This window comes from Anopheles stephensi, chromosome 3, assembly GCF_013141755.1.
Source record: "Anopheles stephensi strain Indian chromosome 3, UCI_ANSTEP_V1.0, whole genome shotgun sequence".
Lineage (NCBI taxonomy): Eukaryota > Metazoa > Arthropoda > Insecta > Diptera > Culicidae > Anopheles > Anopheles stephensi.
The window spans coordinates 3,573,201-3,595,140 of record NC_050203.1 but is presented as its reverse complement, the minus strand read 5'-3'; the positions used below and the strand labels follow the sequence as shown (position 1 = coordinate 3,595,140).

At 46.1% G+C, this 21,940-nt stretch overlaps 1 protein-coding gene across 2 annotated transcripts in view; it reads left to right on the top strand.

Annotated features, from left to right (window-relative positions):
* LOC118510137 (ecdysone-induced protein 74EF) overlaps window positions 1-21,940 on the top strand; it is a 213,471-nt gene that overhangs the window by 130,407 nt on the left and 61,124 nt on the right. For both annotated transcript variants that reach the window (XM_036051617.1, XM_036051618.1), the window contains exon 5: window positions 14,466-14,483. In XM_036051617.1, coding sequence (XP_035907510.1) covers window positions 14,466-14,483 — 18 coding nt within the window. The remainder of the gene's footprint in view (window positions 1-14,465; window positions 14,484-21,940) is intronic.

Here is a 21,940-nt window from a genome sequence, read left to right as displayed (position 1 = left end):
TTGATTTTTCCTACTGTTTTACTACTATGGTCACTACTACGGAGTTCAGATATTCGGGAGATTTAATCACTATAAAGCCAAGAGCTTCTGAAGTTTTCGACTCTCGGACAGCTCAAGCTTTCCTGAGGTACAGATGTAATTCTTCTAAATATTTACCAATCTAAACCATAAGCGATCATCTGTAATATTTCGCATCGCCCACCGTCTTATCGCACAGGGTCAACGAAATTGCTCTATAAATTAATGGCCACTCTTACGATGCATCTGTAAATGAATCGAACCCCCGCCTCGGGGTGCCGTTGACCGCTCGAACGTAGTCGAACAGCTTCCCGTTTCGGGGTGCCGTATCGTACCTAAACCCACCCGAGGCTGCAATCGCCTGCATCTGATCTCATTGATCATGGCAAACGCGTCCGGGAACTTCGGCTGCTGCTACTTCGTCTACTACCACTGACGATCAAGACGTCCCGAGATGATGATGATGATCGCTTTTTGATTGAAATCAACCCCCAGTCCAGCTGGGCAAAAAAAAAACTCGACCCATCTCATGAGGTTAAGCAAAAAAAGTGCATCATCGGTCGCTCATTTAGGCATCAAGATCAGAACGATCGCATCACGGGGGAAAGAAATCAACAACCACATGCAGGCCGAGCGATCGCGATCGCATCCCAGCAAGGGAAGGAAACCCACGCACACAGCTACCCAACGGCGCACACACACGCAGAGGTTCGGCTCTCTTTCGCTCGCAGACGCCGCAGACCGAAGTGCAGCAGTGTCGATGACGACGGCCACGACGACGACGGCGACGACGACGATGCCGGGGGTGAATTCGCGCGCGCATTGCGAACGCGCCGCAATCGCAGCCTTGAATTCGTTCGTCGAACTGTGCAACAGCACCACCAGCAGCAGCAAATGGGCAGTAGCGCAGCAAGAGCGTATTTACTACACTACACGAGACGCGGTAAATGTATATAAATATAGCTCTATTGCACTCCGCTATTGCCACTCATTGCTGCAATGTGCCCGCCTGCACTCGCGCCAACCCCCTACTCTGGGCCGATTTTTTTGTCTCTTCTGACCGTCTCGCGGACACCACCACACGCACACACACACGTGAAGTACTCGTGCTGGGTGTGTGTTTCGGTGTGCATTTGGAGAACCGGACAGATCGACGGCAGCTCGCAACAAAACCGTGCAGTGTGCAGCTTTCGCGTTCACGCAATCGCCTTTTGGGGGTTCATCTCTTTTTTTTCTGCCAATGTGTGTGGGTAGGTGGTGGGGTGGAGGGAGGGGGGGGGATAATGGGGATGGATGTGAAGGGGTAGGGGTGAGTAAGATTGAGGTTGCGCGAAGAACGAACGATCTGGCGGATGACCATATGCTGGAGCATCGTCTGTCTGTTACGCTGGGGCCGGAGTTGAATTGGGATGCGTTTTGTGTTTGTTTCTCTCTCTCTTATTTTCCTCAATCTTTCCGCACGGCTTATTTGGTGTGATTATGAAGATTCTGCCTGATCATTTTGATGTGTTTAAATTAATTTGTAATGTACACAACAGCTTTTAATTACTTCCTTTCGGGGATTTTTTTTTTGTGAGTTTTTGTGTATTTTAATATTTACTTATAGATTCTTTTGTAGAGCACAAAATAATTAAACAAACAATAATCAAGTACAGCTTAAGGATGTAAGAGAATATTCTAAAAATATATTTATTCGTCTCAATTTGTTCATTCTTCTAAATACAAACTGTGATGTAAAAGATGCCACGAATATATAAAAAACCTTTAAAATAATCTCCATTGACACATCTAGAATTGATTGAAATTCTACATCCACTATTTCGGGATCAATGTGCCAAAGCCCTTCCGGTGACATTCCTTTAGAGGTTTGCTTCCTAGCTTCCTCCCAACTCCTGCTCAACTCCCTTCCGCAGCTCGCGTTACCTATTCCGGTCAGTAGCTTAGGGCAGCTTAGCTGAAACAAAGAGCAGAAGCAAACAAGACGCAAAAGACATAATTTCAAATCTTTCCTGTGTGTGCTTATTTTCTTTGTACACAGTCACGTCGTTCGATCGTTTAACCCCTCTGCGTTCGGTAGTTCCGATGCAAAGCTAAACGAATGAAACAGGGAAGCTTTGATCTTAATCATTCGATCAGCACCCCAATTGAACCAGCTCGCGCTACAAAGAAAGCGAGATAAAGAAACTCTCCCACCCACCCACCTCCATTCCAACCACCCCCCTGTCGGTGGAAAAACGGGTGGCCACTCATTCATTCAAATCGTTTCCTTATCTATATTGCTCCTTTTTTTCAGTTCGCCCTGCAGTCTTCCAAATCGCTTCCTATCTCTGACGCTGCAGGCAACCAACCTCCAGTGACCACTGACCGGGCGATTTGCATCCTAGACAGGGGACCAGGGGTGGGAAAATGGGGTGGGGGAGGGATGGGCATGCACTTTGGGGCGCTGCTTTGTTTTGATTTGCATTTCCTTCCCTTTGCGGTGATTCGGATTCGTTAACCTTACGGGCACGTTTTCGCAAAGTGGAAATACAAAAAAAAAGAAGGCGACCGAGTCTAAATCATGTTTCTCACCCCACAAAACACACGTACATTACCGGGGTGCAGCTACTACTAACACCACTGGCCGTGCCAATATATCGACTAAACGAAAGACCGAGCGAACGAACGAACGAACGGACGACTCCACCAAAAGGTGAATGAATTGGCAAGCTGATGCACCGGGCACGGATTCCCTGGTGGAAGGCATTTGCTTTTCCGCATGTGATTCTTATCGGTTTGCGATCGATTTGCACATCCGGATGTAATGATTGCGATTAGAAATAGGGACATGGGTCAGGCGGGTTTGCGATTTTGCGTTCGTGATAAGCAGATCGCATTGCGATTCATTCATCGGTTTGTGCGATTATGAAACTTTTCTCGATTGCAAAAAACCATCCCTTCTCGAATATTACAATGAAAAGTATTTACACAACCATCGGCAGTGAGCAATCAAGCAACGAGCAAAAAACCCCTATTTACGTTGAGTTTTCCATCCAAAAAAAAAAAGAAAAGGATTATCCCCGCTGAATATTCATGCCCGCCCAAAACCCTAAACCAAGTTCAGTGAGCGTTAAAATAAGCTCCAAATCGAGGCGCGCGTGTGTGATGTATTGATTTGTTCAAGTGCAATCAGCACGCGCTCGAGGAATGATCCAACTCCGAAACAGAATCAACTATTCCAACACGAAAAATTATCTTTTTCGACCCTTCTTCTCGCTAACCTTTACCCTTTTTTCACACCGTTTTTTCCTCTTTTCTTGTTGTGGTGCGCCAAGGGATTCTTGAAGGGACGTTCCTTGTTGTATATTCGGGACGGGTATCTTTCCGCGATCCATAAAACATACAGCCGTGAGTGAATTGGGCATGGAATAAACATAAGACGGTTGGTCTAGTTGCGTTGATGAAGGTGAGTGTGGTGTAGCGATCACACCCACGGCCCACAACCTTTCACGTGATAGCACATGATCGTAGCATGATCGCCGAAAACAGAAAAGCCCGATCGAAAGCTTTACCATATTTTTCCATAGCTACTACGCGTTACGTCAGGCGATGGTTCCGAAATCGAAGATGCAAGGTGCTTGCTTCAATGCAACGAGCTAATAATTCGCCCCCAAATCTTCGCTTCACCCTACACTAACTGGGTCAGCAGAAGAGCGATCCGATGAAACGTAAATCCATCATATGTGCAGTAAAATGGCGGACCCGTCGCTGCCTGGGTCTCTGAGTGGCTGGACAAAATCCCAACTGTCACCCACAAAACAACAAGCGACAACAAACGTGTACCGTCGTCGTCTTGCGTCGGTTTGAAATTGGCCATTGCATCCTAGACACCGAATCCAGCCCAGTGGGAGGGGAAGGAGGTTGTTTTTATTGGAGATAATTTTTGCGAGACATCAGACCCTGGTGCTAGCACACAGGGCGAGCCAAAGAATACGGGGTATCCCATCGCGAGACAAAGTTTTGCCATAAAAATAAACAACTGACCAGCCTGTTAAATTGGAAGTGTCCCTTTCCTTCTCTCTTCCTCCCTCTTCTCTATGCCTTTCAAATCCTCCGACACGCAGGGAATGGCAAAACAAGGAAAGTTGGCAACAGACTGACTGTAAAGTGGGTCATCATCATTATATGATTTCGATTCGGACCGTCAAACTGCTCATTAGATTTTATGACTCCACAATCCCTGGCGACGGCGATCGGTTTGCATGCGCTCGGCACACGGGACCCTAGTCTTTAATTAACATTATTTAATGTGTTTTATTTTCACAAGCATCAAATTGCTTTCCGGCTTTTTTCAACTCTTTATTTTCGCTCAGTAAAATATTGTCCATCCTTCCTTCTGGTGATTCCTTCCTTGTTGCTGGCGCGTATCTTTGCGATCCATTATTCATAATTTCAATTTCACCCATTCATGTGTACTGCCTACCGATCGATGCAGCTGGTTCGCCCTACCACACACATACACACACTCATACTGTCCGTGCACCGGGGGAGGAGCACTCTCGGCGAATGTTTACACGATTTGCGTGCCCGATGATTAAGTGCGCGAATTGATACGCCCGACTGCGGACAAGCTGTTTTCATTTTCACGCCACGCCGTTCGCAACACACACACACCGAGTCGGCAAAAAAAGCCGATCAGCTCATCAGCGGAGGCAACCAGACAGCAGCAGCACAAGAACGGTTGCTTTGTTTTTGTGCACCGGAATCCACACCCCGAGATGCACGCGGTTCGGTTGGAGCGTTAAATTTGGGTCAAATTTGTCAGCCCGTAACATGGCTTGCCCCTTTCCAATCTCCGATGGGTTTAATGCAGGATTAAAAGTGCGCGTAGAGCGCGTACACACGCATCACCCATTAGTCCGGTGACAGGTCGAATGAAATTTCATCGGGAAATAATACTTTGCTTTCGTACGACGCCGGTGGCACACAGAAATAGCATCCTTAAATCTCGCACACACAAATGGAGACGCATGGTGCTTCATACTACCGAACTGGCTGCGTACGTGATCCACGGGTCAGTACGGTCAGGCTTCCCCCTTCCACGTACTCAGCCTTTGTTCCCCTCTTTGTTGCTAGCGTATTTCCTGCCCCGGAATATTGATCTCATTACTAAACCATTGCTCCCGGCGTGACCAGCACAGAACAAAAAAAACACGGAATCGTAACAGCGAAAAAGCCGCAGCAAAACAACCGAAACGAGAACCCCAACGAAAGCGGGATGGTGTGACGAGTGCGGGTGGCAATAGAAATATTTGCAAGTTCGTTTGCCTCCGTGCGACGGTGGTGCATCGACAGAAACTCACCCCGTTTAAGCTGCCAACTGTCTCTCTCTCTCTCTCTCTCTCTCTCTCTCTCTCTCTCTCTCTCTCTCTCTCTCTCTCTTGCTTCCGCCTTCTCAATGGTCGGTCCCCGCAAGTCGTAAGCCATTCTGGGGAAGGATGGCAGACACGCAGCTAAAGTACCGTTTCGGATTCATTTGGAAGAATATTTATTAATCGTAGTCGATGAGCGTACGGGTGATAAAAATTAATTCACTCAATCTTCACTTCGCCGTTCGTTCTCGGGCGAGGTTCGTCGTTGAGTTGATTTTATTCCTCAATGGTCTTATTCCATTTTGCTTCCTCTTTAGAATGATGCGTTGGAGAATCACGTTAAATTAGTTGAACAGTTGACAAAACGCAAAAGGCCATTTGTTAACGTAGATTACCTTAATGCCTAAACTAAACAATACTCAATGTCAATTAATTTTTGGAACTAAGTTAACAAGTTCATATACTTTGTAAAAACTTAGTATCACCATGCATATTAATAGATTTGCAGCATTAGACCAATCAGCAGAGAATCTGTACAGCAAGTTGGAAATTTCTCGCCAAGGAATGCTAAATTCCATTATATGACTGCCAAGTACCAGAACGGACTAACGATATTCCAATATCCATTTGTTAACATTCCCCTAAGTTATTCCGCAACTCCATATTGATCAAAACTCAGTAAATCGAAGCATATCTCCTCCATCTTTTCGCTCAGCGTTCTTCCCCCGACATGGACGCAAACATAGCGACAGGCGCCAAACAAGAATGGTTATCTAGTGTAAATGACCTAATTGTTTAATAATTATTGCACGTTCGCATTCCCCCTATCTGCTACATCCGGACACCCCTTCCACCAACCCCTTCAGACCTATCATCATCATTTCCTTCAACGCGTCGGATTCAATCCGTTCCGATCCGCCTTGCATCTGCATCGCAGCAAATCGAATGTGTTGCTGCCTGCTCAAAACAAATTCCCGCCTGCAAGCGATGGCGTATCTGTGCACAGGGTTCATTTCTTTCTTCTTAATCCTCAAAATAAGGGTAAAGAATTGCATTGCAACTCCTCGCTCCTTCCGCTGCGAACGAAGCGGAAAATGAGCTGCAAAAGAGTGGATGTGATTTTTATTAATAAAACAGAACCCATGTGCCGACGGCTACATGGTGCCGACCGGTCGAAAAAGTGAATCGAGCAGCGAACGATTGCATTGCTGCAACGTGACGCGCGTCGATGCGCGATATGCGTGCCCGAACGCACCCGGCTGCAGAAGGTATGACGTTTTGAAAAATTACCATCGTTGTCATCGCCGATCGTAAAGATGACGCGCGTTGTTTGTTTTTCAATGCGTTTTGTCGTGTCATTTGCATCGCGCGAAAAACGACGGAGGGTGTGGAGCGACCTCCATCGGCAAGGGGTGGCATGAAATCTGTCCAGGAAATTGGGACATCTGTAGCGCTGGGTTCGGAGATGCGTATGCGTGTTTGCATTGCGAATCGCGCTGGTGTCAATTTGCATATGTTTTGCTATTTTTGTGCCTGAGCTGCTGCTTAAATAATAGCTTGCGCCGAAAGGGGATGCCTTGGGGATGTTTTCTTAACGTTTACAACCATCTAGAGGGAAATAAAGAGTTCACTTACAATGTCCTTAAATGACGCAGGAAAATAAGAAGCAAATAAAAATAAAGAATTGAATTTAAAATATTCAAATGTTTTGACGTACCAGACTCAAAGCACTTTAACAACGCACTCTCTCATCCATCAACACGTGCGTGAATGTGTAGCTGGTCGATACAAACGCTTCATTTTGTATCACAGAAAATTGCACTTTCCCGTCAATTGCAAACCACCGACAAAAATGCGTTTAATTGCCACAATACAAATGGTCTAAAATTTATAGCACACATTAGCAGCACCTACACACACACGCGCGCGCGCATAAGTTCCCCATCAATCGCACGGTGACAGCGAGGAAAACCTTTCGGACCATTACCGATCGCTAGCTGTGCAAAAGCAAAACAACCGAATCGGACATCAAAAATAAAAGACACGTTCTTAAATTTCCCTCTATTTCATTGCCCATCCATCCGGATGTGACTCACAAGCTGCGTGTGTGTGTGTCCCGTGGCCGAATGAATTATGGTCGCACTGTAAAATGTGACACTTTCCGCTACCGACAACCATCTCACTTTTAGAACTCAATTTTGTCGGCAGCTTCCGTGTGTTTCCGTCGGTAGCCTTGACGCGGAAAACATTGGCCAAAACCATCCGTCGCCATGCAATTCCATTCCTTAAGCTATTTGCTTCTTATTTTACTGAACGCCCATGGAACGCATCTTCACTTCACGACTGCTCGTGCCGGGCAAACGCTATGCGCTGTGAGGGAACGGAGATGTACCGGCGTGTGAGAGATAAAACATCGCTTTACCATTCATCATCGGTTATTATGGGGTTTTCCGTTTTTCTAGGTCTAGGCTGAATTCAAATCAAGTACCGTGCGCATGCGCAAGCATACGCCTAGCGCTCCCGCCTAGTGGTCTTGCAGTTGAGCGCCCACCCTCCCAATATGAAGCGATCGTTGGCCGGCGCGTTTCTTCGGAGGCGTCGTCGTCGTCAGCTTCATCGTTCGATGGATGGCAATAGTGATGTGTGTTTTCTGCAGCTCACAGATGTCGTTTGTTCTGCACGTGCCTATTTGTGTATCGGAAGATGATGCAGTTGGAGAAAAAGATTATTACAATAAAAGTGAAGGAAAGATAAATCTTGCTAGAAGAGCCAGTGATTGTTATGAAGTTCGTCCCACGTAGCTCATAGTATATAATTTTTGAACGACTCCACCAATCAATTCATTCCTCTAATTAAGTTGTTTGGTTTTTTTTATCCATGTAGAACGGCCTGGCATGTATAGCTTAGTTTAATGTTGTTACTAATAATAATTTTAATAAATATTCAAAAATTCCAATGACTTCGTTTGGCTCATAATGCACAATATTCAAATGGTCCAACCAGTAAACGCTTGATAAATTTCTAAAGTTTAAGGTCGGTTAAGCTTAGTGTTGGGCTAGAATATCTTATATTTAAATATAAAACAGTCATGTTAAGGTTTCTGTTTATGTTTACTGCACTCTACTCGCATCCATACCGATTTTGATAGCAGTGTTCATCGCACCACGTACTCGGAACAAACCATAACAACTTCTGCCCCTTCCCAACCTCTTCCCTTAGCAGCGTTAAACACCTAAAAAAAATAACACACTACTAGAAAATCGCACGCATCAACGCAAAAAAGGCAGCATAATTACTCATTAATTAAAACAGCTCACAGAGCTGGTGGGGTGAAAAACAAGAAAATTGCACTTTTCTTTGGCACCACTGCCGCACCGGCTGCCATCACCCGTTTGTCGCTGTGCTACAGATCGATTTCTCCTGTGCGTCTTCTAACCATAGCCCATCCCATCCAATTCAGCAGAGGGCCAATGCATCATGCTGTCGTTCACACGAAAATGGGAAAACAACTTTTCTTTTCACGCATGCATTTTCTCCACCGAGCTCGATCTTCCGAGAAAAGTGAGTGCGTGCGTGAGTGGTGCAGTGGAATGCAACTGGTACAACTGCTTGGATGCAGCGCCGTGACGTCATGGTGCGGTGAAAACTGGATCATTCTCCGGCCGGTCCGTACTCTGCTACACTGATGCTCCGATGCTCTGATTCACTTTCATCTCCGCTTCTAACCGGTCGGGCTCGGGAACGGGGGACTCGGTTGGGAAGAGAAAAGTGTCCATCACTTTCATCTTCACATCTTGAGCTCGATGGAGCAGAAAACGGGTGGCATGGGATGCGATTTTCTTTTCTCTTTCGTTTGTGGATCCGTTTGTGGTTTTTTTTTTGCGCGAAATCGAGGTCACCGGAGGAGGTTTGGAAGTTGGTCAATAGTTTTCCGGTTTCTTTCCGGTGGCTCGGTGTGCTGGATGGCGTTCGAGGTTACACTATTTACATTCGATTGACAACGCGCTTTGACGGCTGAGTGTGTTAATCGATCAAAAGCAGGGAAAACTTTCACCAACATCCATTTTTTAGTATGGAGTTTAGCTAAACTTAAGAAGTTTCTTGACTAAACTCTTCTACGCTAAAACTGCTCCTCCTTAATTCACACCTCACTACACCCGCTTGCATAATGCAGCCCGCATCGTCTGGACGGTAATTTATTGCTCGCCCCAGCAAATCATACGGTAGCCCGGTCTAGGCCATCCAGGCTCCGGCCAGAGTAGCTACGGTCTGCCCAATAATATTCGCACCCTTTCACCCATTCAAACTCACCGGCCGCGCAGATTAGGCGTCCATTCATACGAAATTCAATTTATCAATGTCCTTACGATTACCTAAGAAAGCCAGCGCGCAGCCAGCGTTAGAATGGGGCGCTGGTGATTTAGTGCGATGCAAAATGTGGAACAGCACAACGATGGAGAGCGAAGCAACAGAACCTAGAAACACAATTCTAACGATGCATTCAAGCGGTGTAGTACGTTCTTCCGATATTCAACCTGTTTGCCGGCAACCTTGCACGCGGCTAGGTGTGCTGTGTGGCCCTTGATTTATGGACCTGGGAGTAGGCAAATCGGTTCCACTAAAGATGACCAACTGTTTCCTCCCCTCACAGGTACAGCAACCCCCGATAGTTCAGCCACAAACTTTTAATAATAGGCTTCTGCAAGTATTGAATACACATTTGCAAACGTATATAAATCAATTGAAGCGGTTGGTTTGCGCTGATTTACAGTGTGTCCCGGACGACTTCTCACTTAATGCATCATTTTCTCCCTTCACTTTTCACAATTCTCGCAACAGTGCTTTCGGGTAAGGATGCAAGTGGCCGCAACTCATAATTAGCACAGCATCAAAATAATGTGAAATAAAGTAAACGTTTCAGTTCCACCTCCGTCCGTACCAGTGTCTGACGTTCGTCACTAATCCCTTTATGCACCTACGATTGAATTAAATTCTCGGTCCCTCCTTCACGCGTTGGAACCTCCCCTCTACCTCCCCTCCATGAGCTCATTACATCATCACAACCGTCTAGCCACACTGATCGTCAAAGTTAAAGTGCATTTAACTGTGCCCGAGGAGAGCATGGAGACGCCCGGTATTAACAGAACCCTCTCACGCTCGCACCTTCACCGCTTGGATTTTACTTCGAAAAAGATCGTTAATTGAGACGTTGCCATTTTGACCGCACCCAGTTCTGACGGTACGGTGTCTGGGCTTCAGCAAAACCGATGGAAAAATGATTGATGAAGTGCGGCACATGTAATGGCTTCTCCGCCGAACGAACCGACCCAGGCGTGGTGTGAAAACGCGAGTCTGCTGGTAGGTAAAGTTCATGAAATGATTATTAGCACACACACACACACACGCAGACTCACACACGGAGAGAAACGCACATCAATAGTAAGCAATCAGTGTGTATTTCTTCTCGCCCTGCTGTGTATTAATCATGCCATTAGTTGGCGCTTTACGGGAAAATGAGTTGCCCGTGCAATGAGCTGTGTCGCTTTGGGAAGAATGTTTCTACACTGGGTCAAATATTCTTACACTAGACAAAAAAATACAAAACAAACCTCCCGAACCCATTCATAAGCGCAACTATTTACATTTGTCTAGCCCCAAAAGTTGCATCGCAATTTGCGTCAAAATCCTCATTTTTCTCCCATAAATCAAAGCGAATCTTGCGTGACGAAGCCATAAACTACACCACGTACAACATTATTACGCCCGCTTGCCGACGCGTAATGTGTGCAATGTCTCATTAGATCAGCATCACCTACCGAGGTTGACCTACATTGGGGGTTCTCTTCCTTGGTTCCACCACAACACCCCAAGGGACTAATAATGCTTATCCAAGAAAATAATAATAAATCGTCGAAAGAGAGAAGCGGAAACGAACCAATCGGACTCGATGACAATTGATGTGTTTACCTACGTGTCTACAACGGTGCCAAACACTTGCACTCTTTCTCGCCTCGGAATATCGGTGCGGTAGGTCCCGGTTCCGTTTTTCTTTTTGTTTTTTTTTCCTCGAGATAGTGATCTGCCCCGCACCGTTCAATCCGTTTAACGATCATCAGAAATTACTCCGAAACTGTGTCCGAAAATAGGTGACCGTCACTAGAGTTGAAGTTTCCTCCGACAGAGTCCCAGTCTTCAGACATCAAACGAGTGGCATGTTAAGCAATAACTGGTCACCTGTATTTATTCACCCGTCTATCTATCTGAGACCCATCCGGCATGAGTGGGGGATCTGCTTCCTAGGGCCCCGTGACTTGGTGGTGGTCCACCAGACGGCGTTTAAATGTCATCCCTGCGTCATCAAGCGAAGGTGTCGCCGACTATCTCGACTATCTCCGAGGCGCGTAAACTAGTTCAACCTTCCTCTTCTTCAACCCCTCCCCTCCATTATTCCTCTCCTTCCTCGCCCTCCCCTCAAAAGGGAACCGGAAGGCCATCCAAGAAGGGCCCACGTACCGCACCTCACACGATACGGCGCCGTGCGCTAAATATAAATTCGTACGAATCGTGCCGTGAATGAGTCGCGTTGGGGTTGCTGTTTTAGAATTTGGGGGATGCCTCTGCAGACGTCGTCGGTTGTTTTTTTTTCTTTCTTGGTTTCATTGGTTGGTTTGCTATGCTGCAGTCGATCTGGGTCTGATGGGTTGGGATCCTACGCGGTGGAAGATGAATCGATAAACAGGTGTCATAGGTACTCTAGGGCGGGATCACAGACTGTTGGACGCTGCACGTGAAGGGTTGGCGCTATTTTCATGAGTCCACGCAAAGGCAAGGGATGTTTTTGGGGGAGGAGGATGAGGAGAGAGTCTTCTAGAGAGCTTAGGATATGTTACACAATTCTGCATTATTAGTAAAAATGTGATTTAAACTTATTTTTACGTTGGAATGGCTGTACAGAAACATTCATGATATCATGAAATAATTCATTTAAAGTTCAACCGAGAGATCATTATAATAAAATAGTTATGATCGATCTTTTTCTTGGTCCTTTTCGTATAGAATGTTATATTCCGTTTTTATTAATCATCATTCGCACCAATTAAATACTAAATTTGATAGCTTTTAAATTGAAGACTTATGTCAAGACTCAAAATTGCTCCTTCATTCACATCTAAGTTGGCCCATCTGTACGACCGATGCACTCATAATTCCGCCTCCCATTTTCCATTGGTCACCAGTAGTGCAACATAAAACATCTTTCATCTCGTGCTAATCTCTACCACCACCAGCACCGCCACAGTGCACTGGGCCAGATTTAACCCCATTCGGGTGGGATGCTATTAATTATCCACCATGCACCCACCAGCTCGTCGGAAGGACCCGGCGGTCAATCTGCCAGGCAAAGGAAGGCAAACCGGCGGTGACAAGTTGGAATCTAGATCAATACCATCTATTTTCGGGATGGACGGTGTGTGGCGCACTGTCGCACACTCTGTCACCCATTTCGACGGTTGGATCGAGTTCGGATTGCGGAACCGTTTGCCAGCAGTGCGAGCTATCCGAGCGGAATGATCCTCACGTCACCTTTTTTCGGTCGACTAAATTGTCAACTTTGTGCCCTTCGGATCGGGATCGGATGACCCTGATGGTGGTTTTGGGGAACATAAGACAAGCCGTCCACAGATAGGGGATTACTTCACTTGGGGCGTTTTGGAAGGGAATCGCACAAACGCGAAAAAGAAAATTGAAGATTCGTTAGCTGAACACTGAACATGCACATTCTTGCGCTCACGCATCACAAGCTGCACAAGTGCATTACCGAAAGCGATGCATTTCACTTACCAAATGGGAAACGATAGCCACATTCCGCTTGCAGCGCATGGAGAAAAGCACTGCAGAGGAAAAGAAGGCAAAAACTCGCCATCTCCCACCGAAGCGATCAACTTTCATCGTTGCATGCATCTGATGCACCGCTCGCATCCCATACAGACCCACAATTTCCATCGAACAATTAACTCATTACGAGAGGCAGGCTTTCCCAACTGCAGCACACTGATGCATCCTTGCACTGTACCGAACACGACATCAAACAACTGCACTCGATGCATTGCGAAACGGCTAATCATAAGCGATCGATCGCGACACACAGCAAGCGTGCGTGTGGTGCAGGACGGGTTTTCTGCATTTTCTCCGTCTCCTTCCGCTGCTCCAACCGGCTTCCAGCTGGCTTTGGCCTTGTGCCGCAAGTTCCGTCATTTCTAATTGACGGTACCGAAATCACACTTTCCTCTTTCGTTCTTTCTTTCCGTTCCGTGTTCGCGTTTCGCTTTCTATTGAATGCAGTTTCTGGGTGCATGTGCAGCCAAAGCACCGTGCAGAAATCGCACAAGCGACTGTTACGGAAAACTAGACATGCCCGGGCTTTTCTTTCCCCCTCCCGCATCGGGTTTTTCCTCTTCTCTTGCTTGCTAGAATAATCAAATTCGAGGGAAAAATTTGCCCTCCAACCGGGGGGAAACCAGGCAAGCAAAACATAAACCCTCGGGAATCATCAACCTCACATCGGGTATCACAAACACACACACACACACAGACACGGGCGCGAGAGGAAAATAGTGTTTGCGAATGTTTATGGTCTATGGTTTGGTCTTCTTCACCGTCTGAGCTTCCTCTTCATTGTCATCCGACGGATGGCAATGTTGTCTCTGTGAGTGTGTGATTGTACGATGCTCACATCTAAACGACATGTTTATGGGAAAGTTGTTAATGGTCGTGATGGTAGAGAGAAAAAAAGTAGTATCGCATTAGATACAACCGGTTTTTTGCTTTGTTTAGGGCACCTGGCTCTGATTGAACCACTGACTGACTGACTGACTGACTTACTGGCTGGCTTGCTGACTTACTGACGCAATTGAGGAGACAGTTGTTTGAGTTCATTTTAAATACAGGCCAATAAGGCGAGAGGAACATTGTCTATTTTTTTATTATGATTTCAATAACAAATGTTGAAATAAATCAACAAAACCATATAATTTTTTTCCTAAGCATTTATTGAAACATTTTAACTAACTGTCTTTGTTTGCTTTTATTTCTTTACAGATGAAATCAAATATCAAGGTAAGAAGGGATACGAATCTATTGAACAAGTACTTTTCAATAACCAAATTGAGAACTTTATAAAAATTATTAATTAATACTATCACAAAAATACATTTAAAATAACAGGTTTAAATATAAATCATGAAAAAATGAGAATAAACCAACAAAAACAAATAAATAAAGAAATTGGCAATAATGTTTTACAATTTAACAAAACGAATGATAAAAAGATAAATTCCCACATAACTTGAAATAAGATGTCAAAAAACTATTATAAACAAATAATCGAGTATAAACATAAAGAATTAACGAATAACACATAGCACGTAAATGAAAATCTAAATCAAACCAAAAGGAATATCTACGACTTGGTAGAACACACCCAATAACCTCATTTTATTTCTCAAATGATCGATCTCTCAAAAACACACCCAGATTCTGATAGATTAAGAACAGATGTGTAGAAACAAACCTCGTTTGAAAATTGCAAAACATGCAAACAGTGTCACATCTTAACTGACAAATACATTTTCCACCAAGCTCTGTGATGACCGAACTGTACGAAAGTATGCTTTCCATTTCCACCGTGCCAGCACGGGGCAAATCATGCCAAATGATTAATTCATTCATCTTCACCGATTAAATTACAACATTCCAGCTAGAGTGCGTTCCACACGATCCAAACGATCGCCGGTACGCATAGAACGATAGTGGAAGTTTTTCAAGCAGTTCAACGAACTCGGAGTAATTTTCTAAAACGCTTCAGATGTCACATTACCCAGAAAATTCATTTTTTTGTTGCTGCGCATAAGAAAAAGATACACAATTTTGCTTGTCAATTTGTTTCAGTTCCTTGTGACCCCACAATTTTCACCCTCGGTTAATACATCGGTTTGCAAACACTTTTACCTGCCGCACTGACTGGGTCTTGTTTACTTACCCGTACTCCAAGCGGCTTCTGGCCTACCTACCGTGTGACGACGACAACGATGACTGGCCCAGTTGGGTGTTTCGGTGTCTTTATTCAAAGCTTCATTAAATAGTCATTTCAAATTAATATCACTCCTCTTCTCTCACACCCGCCCACTTCTGGCTTCTTGGGGCGGAGTGGGTTGGTCGGTTGGTTGAGTTCCGAGTAGGCTCACGAACGGAGCGAACCGTTTAACCCGTCGTCGTCGTCGTCGGTGGCGTGCCTGCGCTCGCCGTACTCGCTTAACGATCGACTACGCCGCTAATCTATCAATTCTAGACCATGCCGTTTTAATTGAACACCAGAAGCACTCCCGGCTCAGTCCGGCCTGGGTCCCCGTATCGCGCGCCCGCAATCTTGCCAGATTATGACAATTATGAAATTAGCCGCAGACTCCGTCGACCGTCCGTTTGGCGAGCCGTCACACTTTGCGGCTCGGCTCGGCTCAGCTTGAGCGCTGGTTAAAGGCGTTTCAATACGCGTTGAAATGACTGCTCTCCCTATCCGATATGAGTGAACGAGTGGTTGGCACAATCGTGAGGTCGTGACTAATTATAATTTGCCCGATGTTCGATGTAACGACTTATTTCCGAACCGTTTTTAGCAACCGATTATGCTGCACCACCGGCACAGGTTTGACGATTTGTTGACAAATTATTAACGAATTTTCGACCCGCATTGGAATTGGAAAGCGTTCACCGGTCACCAGCCGGTGTTTGTAATTTGTCTTCCAACTATTGGTCCGGTTCCAATACGGTGCGGACCTGTGAGATGCCGCCGTCATCCAAAACATTCCTTGGGCGCGCAGAAGAAAAAAAAAACAATATCACTCACATTTTCCACGCGCACAAACGGCTGCCGGCGCTTCCGTTTTGTTGCCGCGTTTTCATGCGAGATTTATTTATACTCAACTATGCAACGAGCGGTTGTGGGAGCGATCCTCCATTTCCGCGCTATTTTTAAGCGATGCTCACGAACCGTGCTGACCGTCTTGTTTCCTTCATTTTATCATCATCCCCCCAAAAGAAAGCTACCCTCGCACAGCAAAGGCGTGGGGGGGGGGGGGGGAAAGGGAAACCGAGGCGAACAGGACAGGGTTGAAAAGAACGCAAAAATAAATAGAAATAAACCATTTCCTAGCGACAAACAACTTTGCGGGATGGGATCAAATTTAAGAAGCAGCAGCGACTCAAGTGAATCCCCACCCGAAAGCGTTAAAGATAATGAGTACATATACAGGGGTCGGCGAAAGGTAAAACACATGCTCCGGGGGTTTTTTTTTGCTAAAATGGTACGCACGGAAGCGATTATGCTTTAGTGTGATAATGAGCCCTAACCGCGGAAACTGTGTGCGTTTGCTCGCTGTGTTCTCTCGCTTGTCAAATCGCCTTCTGACACATCCTCAGCGACAGATGGGGTCGGGCAAGGAAGGAAAAATCAACAACAAAACGCACGCTGACCGACCACCCTCAATGGACCACACGCTAGGTGGAAATTCCGCACACGGGGGAAAATCATCATTAAGCTGTAGTACCCCCTTCCAACGGCATGACAACGCTGCTCAGTGAGTAATGTTGTGACGTTTACCGTGGACGTCGTGTCGTTTCAACGAGGAGCAGCTCATATTGGCTAAAGGAAACAGGCGGGAAAATCTCCCCCCGGCGAAGAAGCTTCTCGTGCTGTGGTGCTGGCAAAGCCGTTTTAATTCAACATAAATGCACCCCAAAACTAGCTTCAAACGTGTGCCAAGAGTTTGACTTAATTCATGGAATCATTCATCGGATACGTTGCGTTGAGCCGAAAGGAAAATTTGAATGAAATTCCACATAAAACTCTTCCCCATTCACACATACTTCACATAGCAGTTGTGGCAGATAATCCATCCCCGCCCGTGCTTTGATTCGGGCTTTTTCAATGACAGTTTTCATCTTAAATCCCGGTTGATGCCGACAAGTCGTTCGACAGCTTGCAAAACGATACGATGGGATTTAAAATTTCCCGGGAAAACGTTTCACAACCCTTCGAAATTCATGCCGAGAAGCCTTGTAAAGCAATTTTATCAGCAAAACCATTGATATCTAGGAATTGGGTAATATTTTCCCGCTATCATTAAGTAATGGAAGGAGGCCTAATTGTCACAAAAGTGGTCAGACATGAGAGTTTGCAAATATCTGGAAGGAAAGCTTAGTATTACTTTCAAAATAAAATTATCCTATGTACATGGAAACAGCCTGAGAGAAGTCCGAACCAGAAATCGATCGTTGATGTAAGATATTTGAAGTTTTATTCAAGCTAGCCAGCTGAAATCACTTACCAGGATGGAACGAATGATAACGAAGATGGATAGAAAATACTATTATTTATAGCCTGTTCTTCCCTAGACGTCGTCAGAAGATCTTTTGAATCTTTGAGAAGACCCGGAATTCCTTTATACTTTTTGTCCGTCTATTAGAATAAGTGATAAGCCCACTAGCATAAAGCAGCAGACGAAGTAAGAATCTCTGAATAGTCAATAGCCGACTTCAAAGAGTTGAGATGGAAATTTCCACCAATTTTTCCATCAGCCAACCACTCCACACAAACTCACACTCCAAACAACCGGATCCAACCGATCACCGTTTTGCCAATCCATCAAACCATCGAGTAAAATGTCATCAATCCAGCTTCATCAATCGTGCCACAAATGCCGCCCTTGTCCGGCTCCTCGAACGATTGTGCCTACACCACATCCACCCCGGGAACAATATTATTCCCGTTTGTCAGTGTTTGTAAACAATTGCTACACAAATGACCGATCTCGCTAGGTGCGGTGGCAGCGTAACACACAAAACACAACGACCACATAAAGGTGGAAACAAAATCCGGTCGTGTAAATGTCAAACCTGTGCCAAGATGCTGATGATCGTTCCAACACACACACGCACACAGCCACTTCATTCCTACCTCATTCCTAGACCACATGTGTTGCACTGGCTCGGGAATGACTCACGGCAAACCCTCGGGAACAACCGCGAAACAACAACCCCTAGCAATGCATGCAGCCGAGGAAAAACATATTACTTGGCCGATGGCCATCAGGACCCCCCGAAAAACAAATTGCTGCCAATCCCAGGTGCAGGTGTTTTCCGCCTGTAAAACGCTACAAATCGGGATGTTGGCGTGTTGTTTCGTGTTTTACTATTTTGAATGCGGTTTGGTCTATTTTAAATCCATTATAACGATTTTTCTATTTCCATTTCGTGTTCGAAATCAAATGAGAAATATTGAAGAAAGCCAAACGCCTCTCATCCCAAGGGAACATTGAGAATGCCAATGATAATTCATCCGGAAGCGACAATTCCACATAACTGCTGCAGCGCTGCTACGACTCGCACTTGCACCAGGTGATTGCGCAAACTGATCGCCGACGGGACGCGAAGTGCAAAGGCAAATATTTATCATGATCGCTATGATTATCGTTGCATGCACATGTGTGCATTGCATTGCGTTGCATTGCGCTCGTCAACAAAACCAGCCCCCAGCCAAACAACAGTTCCCCCGGGAACGGACCGGGCGTGAAGGAAGGGATAGTTTGCATTCTTTGCGCGACTGTGAGCGACGCTTTTCCATTCCAACTCGGGAGCAATGGTGGTGTTCTCGGATCTCGCGAAGGTTTGCACAAAACTGTACTGCGGTAACAGATCATTGTGCTGTCGGGGCTTGGCATTCCTGGATCGGGTGGAAGGAGAATCGGGATGCGTTGGGGGAAGGGAGCGAGAATCGAATGAGTTGCCTTCCTGCTGATGATGCTGTTGCGGACAGTTGCTCTTCCCTGAGTTTCGTAATCTTTCCCAGTGCGGGAAGCTAAAGCGGGGCGGGAGCGCCTTTTGCAACAGAGAGGTGGTAAGGATTGTTAGATCATTTGCAGTTTGCTGCAACTGCTGCCTCGTTGCACTTCTCACGGGGGTGGGCTGTCAGCTTACGGAACAGTCATTTCCTCGGCAATATATTTCAATTTGCTACGGACTTCGGATTCCCGGATCGGGGAGTGGTGAAACGCCATATTTTCCTGAGCTGATCGGCGAGGTGCCCTCTCATACCCAGAAGAAATTAAATTCCTTATTTTATCAGTCTTTTAATTTGATATGAAGAAACAATTAAATATTTTGAGCAAACGATTAAAACCCTAATCAGACCTAGGATTTGATCATTCCGCGATCGTTCATTGATATTGGCAAAAGTGCTCATTTTCATGGGTAAAGAACGATTGACACATCGTTCCAAAAATTTTATATAAATTACGTTCCGAGCAGGAGAAAAAAGGCGAAATTACTGTGATCGAAGCCATTGATGTTACTATAATTTCAAAATGGCCTTCAAATGCTCCCGGAACGAACGAATTCATGAATAGCTTCAAATAAATCGTCAATTCATCTTCTGCACCATCAATTCGTTTCACTCAATCAAACCTAATGCATGCCGTTTTCGGATAAATTTTCCCTTGTGCCCTGCTGCTAGCAACGGCTTTTGCTGCCGCTTTCCACGCTCACCGGCAGCCCTCGAGAAGTGCGCATCAGCAACAGTTTGCGCGCCAAAAGCATGACAAGCGATAAGAGTCACATTGCGTGAGCTATGCCCACAGATAACAGCGAGCGAAAACAATCCACCCAACCGACCAACCCATCCATGTTCCGCATCCACATCGGCTTTCCCTGGCCAAACACTTTCCTTCTTGGCAGAAAAGAAAATCTCGCCTCGCCCATCGCCACACGCCACCAAACACACACCAATATTGTACGTCCGACAGAGCTCGTCAAATAAAACACGTTTTCCTTCCTTGCGGAGATAAAGCTCCGGGCTCCCTTTAAAGGAGAAGCCCTTCGGAAACTGGCCGCCCCCTTCATCGCCACCCCCCTCAACAACATGATCCGGTCCGAGCGGAGCATAATTGCCGCCGAGACTCTGATGCCTTCTTCCCAATTCAATAACAACAATCTTTTCCTGCCTGCCTGCCTGCCCGAGTGCATGTGCATTTCGATGCGCTTTCCCAAACGACTCCGCCCGTGGTCCCCCCCGCGTGGTGGAAAACAGTTTTCCAAGCAATTCAATTTTCTACCCACTTTCCCTTTATGCTGCAGTTTTGGTCGCATCGACCACGTTGTCTCGACGCCGCTGTGGTAGGGCCGTTGATCATGGTTTCCCGGTATACTTCCCAACCCAACCTACCCACTCAACCACCCACCCCCCCTTCTCGCACTGCACAAAGGTACGATGCATCGATGCTATTTTAATGCATCGTCGTACAGTCTGTCGTCTTCCTTGCTGCACACCACCACTGCCTGATCTTGCCACCGATTTTCCATCCTGAAGCGGTAAGATGCTGCACCCGCGGTGGAAAGTGTTGACAGTGAAACCGCCAACTGTCACGCCGTACCCGGGGCAGCAACTTTAAAGGCAGGAAATTGCACGAGGCGCGCGCGCGCGTACGCACAAGTGCACCTTGGCCTCGTTACATTTTTCCAACCGATCCAGCCAGCCGATGCGATGGGCGTGCGACGGTTCGTTCGTTATTTATAGTTGCCAGTTGTCTCCGGGGTGCTCTGCTTTATCGTCTCGTCCTTTTCCACTGCCGATCGATTGCCAATGTGATCCAAAAATCTAGAATTAGACACATAATTTCCCGTTCGCCCAAAAAGGAAACCGGCCTGAGGTGCGAACCTTTAGACACACAGGCGGAAGTGGCCAATCTTGGTCCCGTTTTCGTGGAAGTCGCGAAGAATACTGCGACATCTTCGCGCCATGCTGGAACGCACGAGGTTCGGAGAGGGAGAGAGGGCAGTCCTTCCCGGGCATAGCATGACGGACAGCATCGGGCCGGGCGTTACGTGTACCTACCAAACATTGGCAAAAGATGGCACGTCTAAGTGTCTTTTCCTTTAAACACCATTGAAACGCCTGGTGCTGGAAATAGATCCTCACGCTCTTGGGTGGAATTTTTCGCTGTGATTCAGAGTTTGGTGCGGAAATTACCTTCACACACACACACACACGGCCACGATGGCATAAAATTGCGACAGGCCAGTCCCGCAAGTGCAAGGCTGTAGTGGCGCAGTTCGGGGATCGGGATTTTTTAAAGACCAAGTTAATTAAGTGTGAGCGAACTAGTGTGTCAGGAGAATGTCAATTAGGGCTAGGAAGTTGGGTTTAAAATAGCTCTAATGGGTCGCACTCACTCTCTATTGAAGGTGATTAAATTCTTCCATGTTTAAACTTAAGTCGAAATTGAGTTTCAGCATTTTTGAGGAACTTAAGCTGAATCTATTTTTGAACCGCTTCCTCATCCAGTTCTAACCCTCACAAAGTAGTGTTCCTGCTCCATCGCATCAGGTGTGCCATAAATTGGCAAATACCACTTAAGCTAACGCTCTTCCCCACCCTGTCAAGCACCCTTTAATTTACTATCCTCCCGCACTAATCCACCCGCGGATCTCTCACGTTCCCTAAAACTGCATGCTCCAGGAAATCA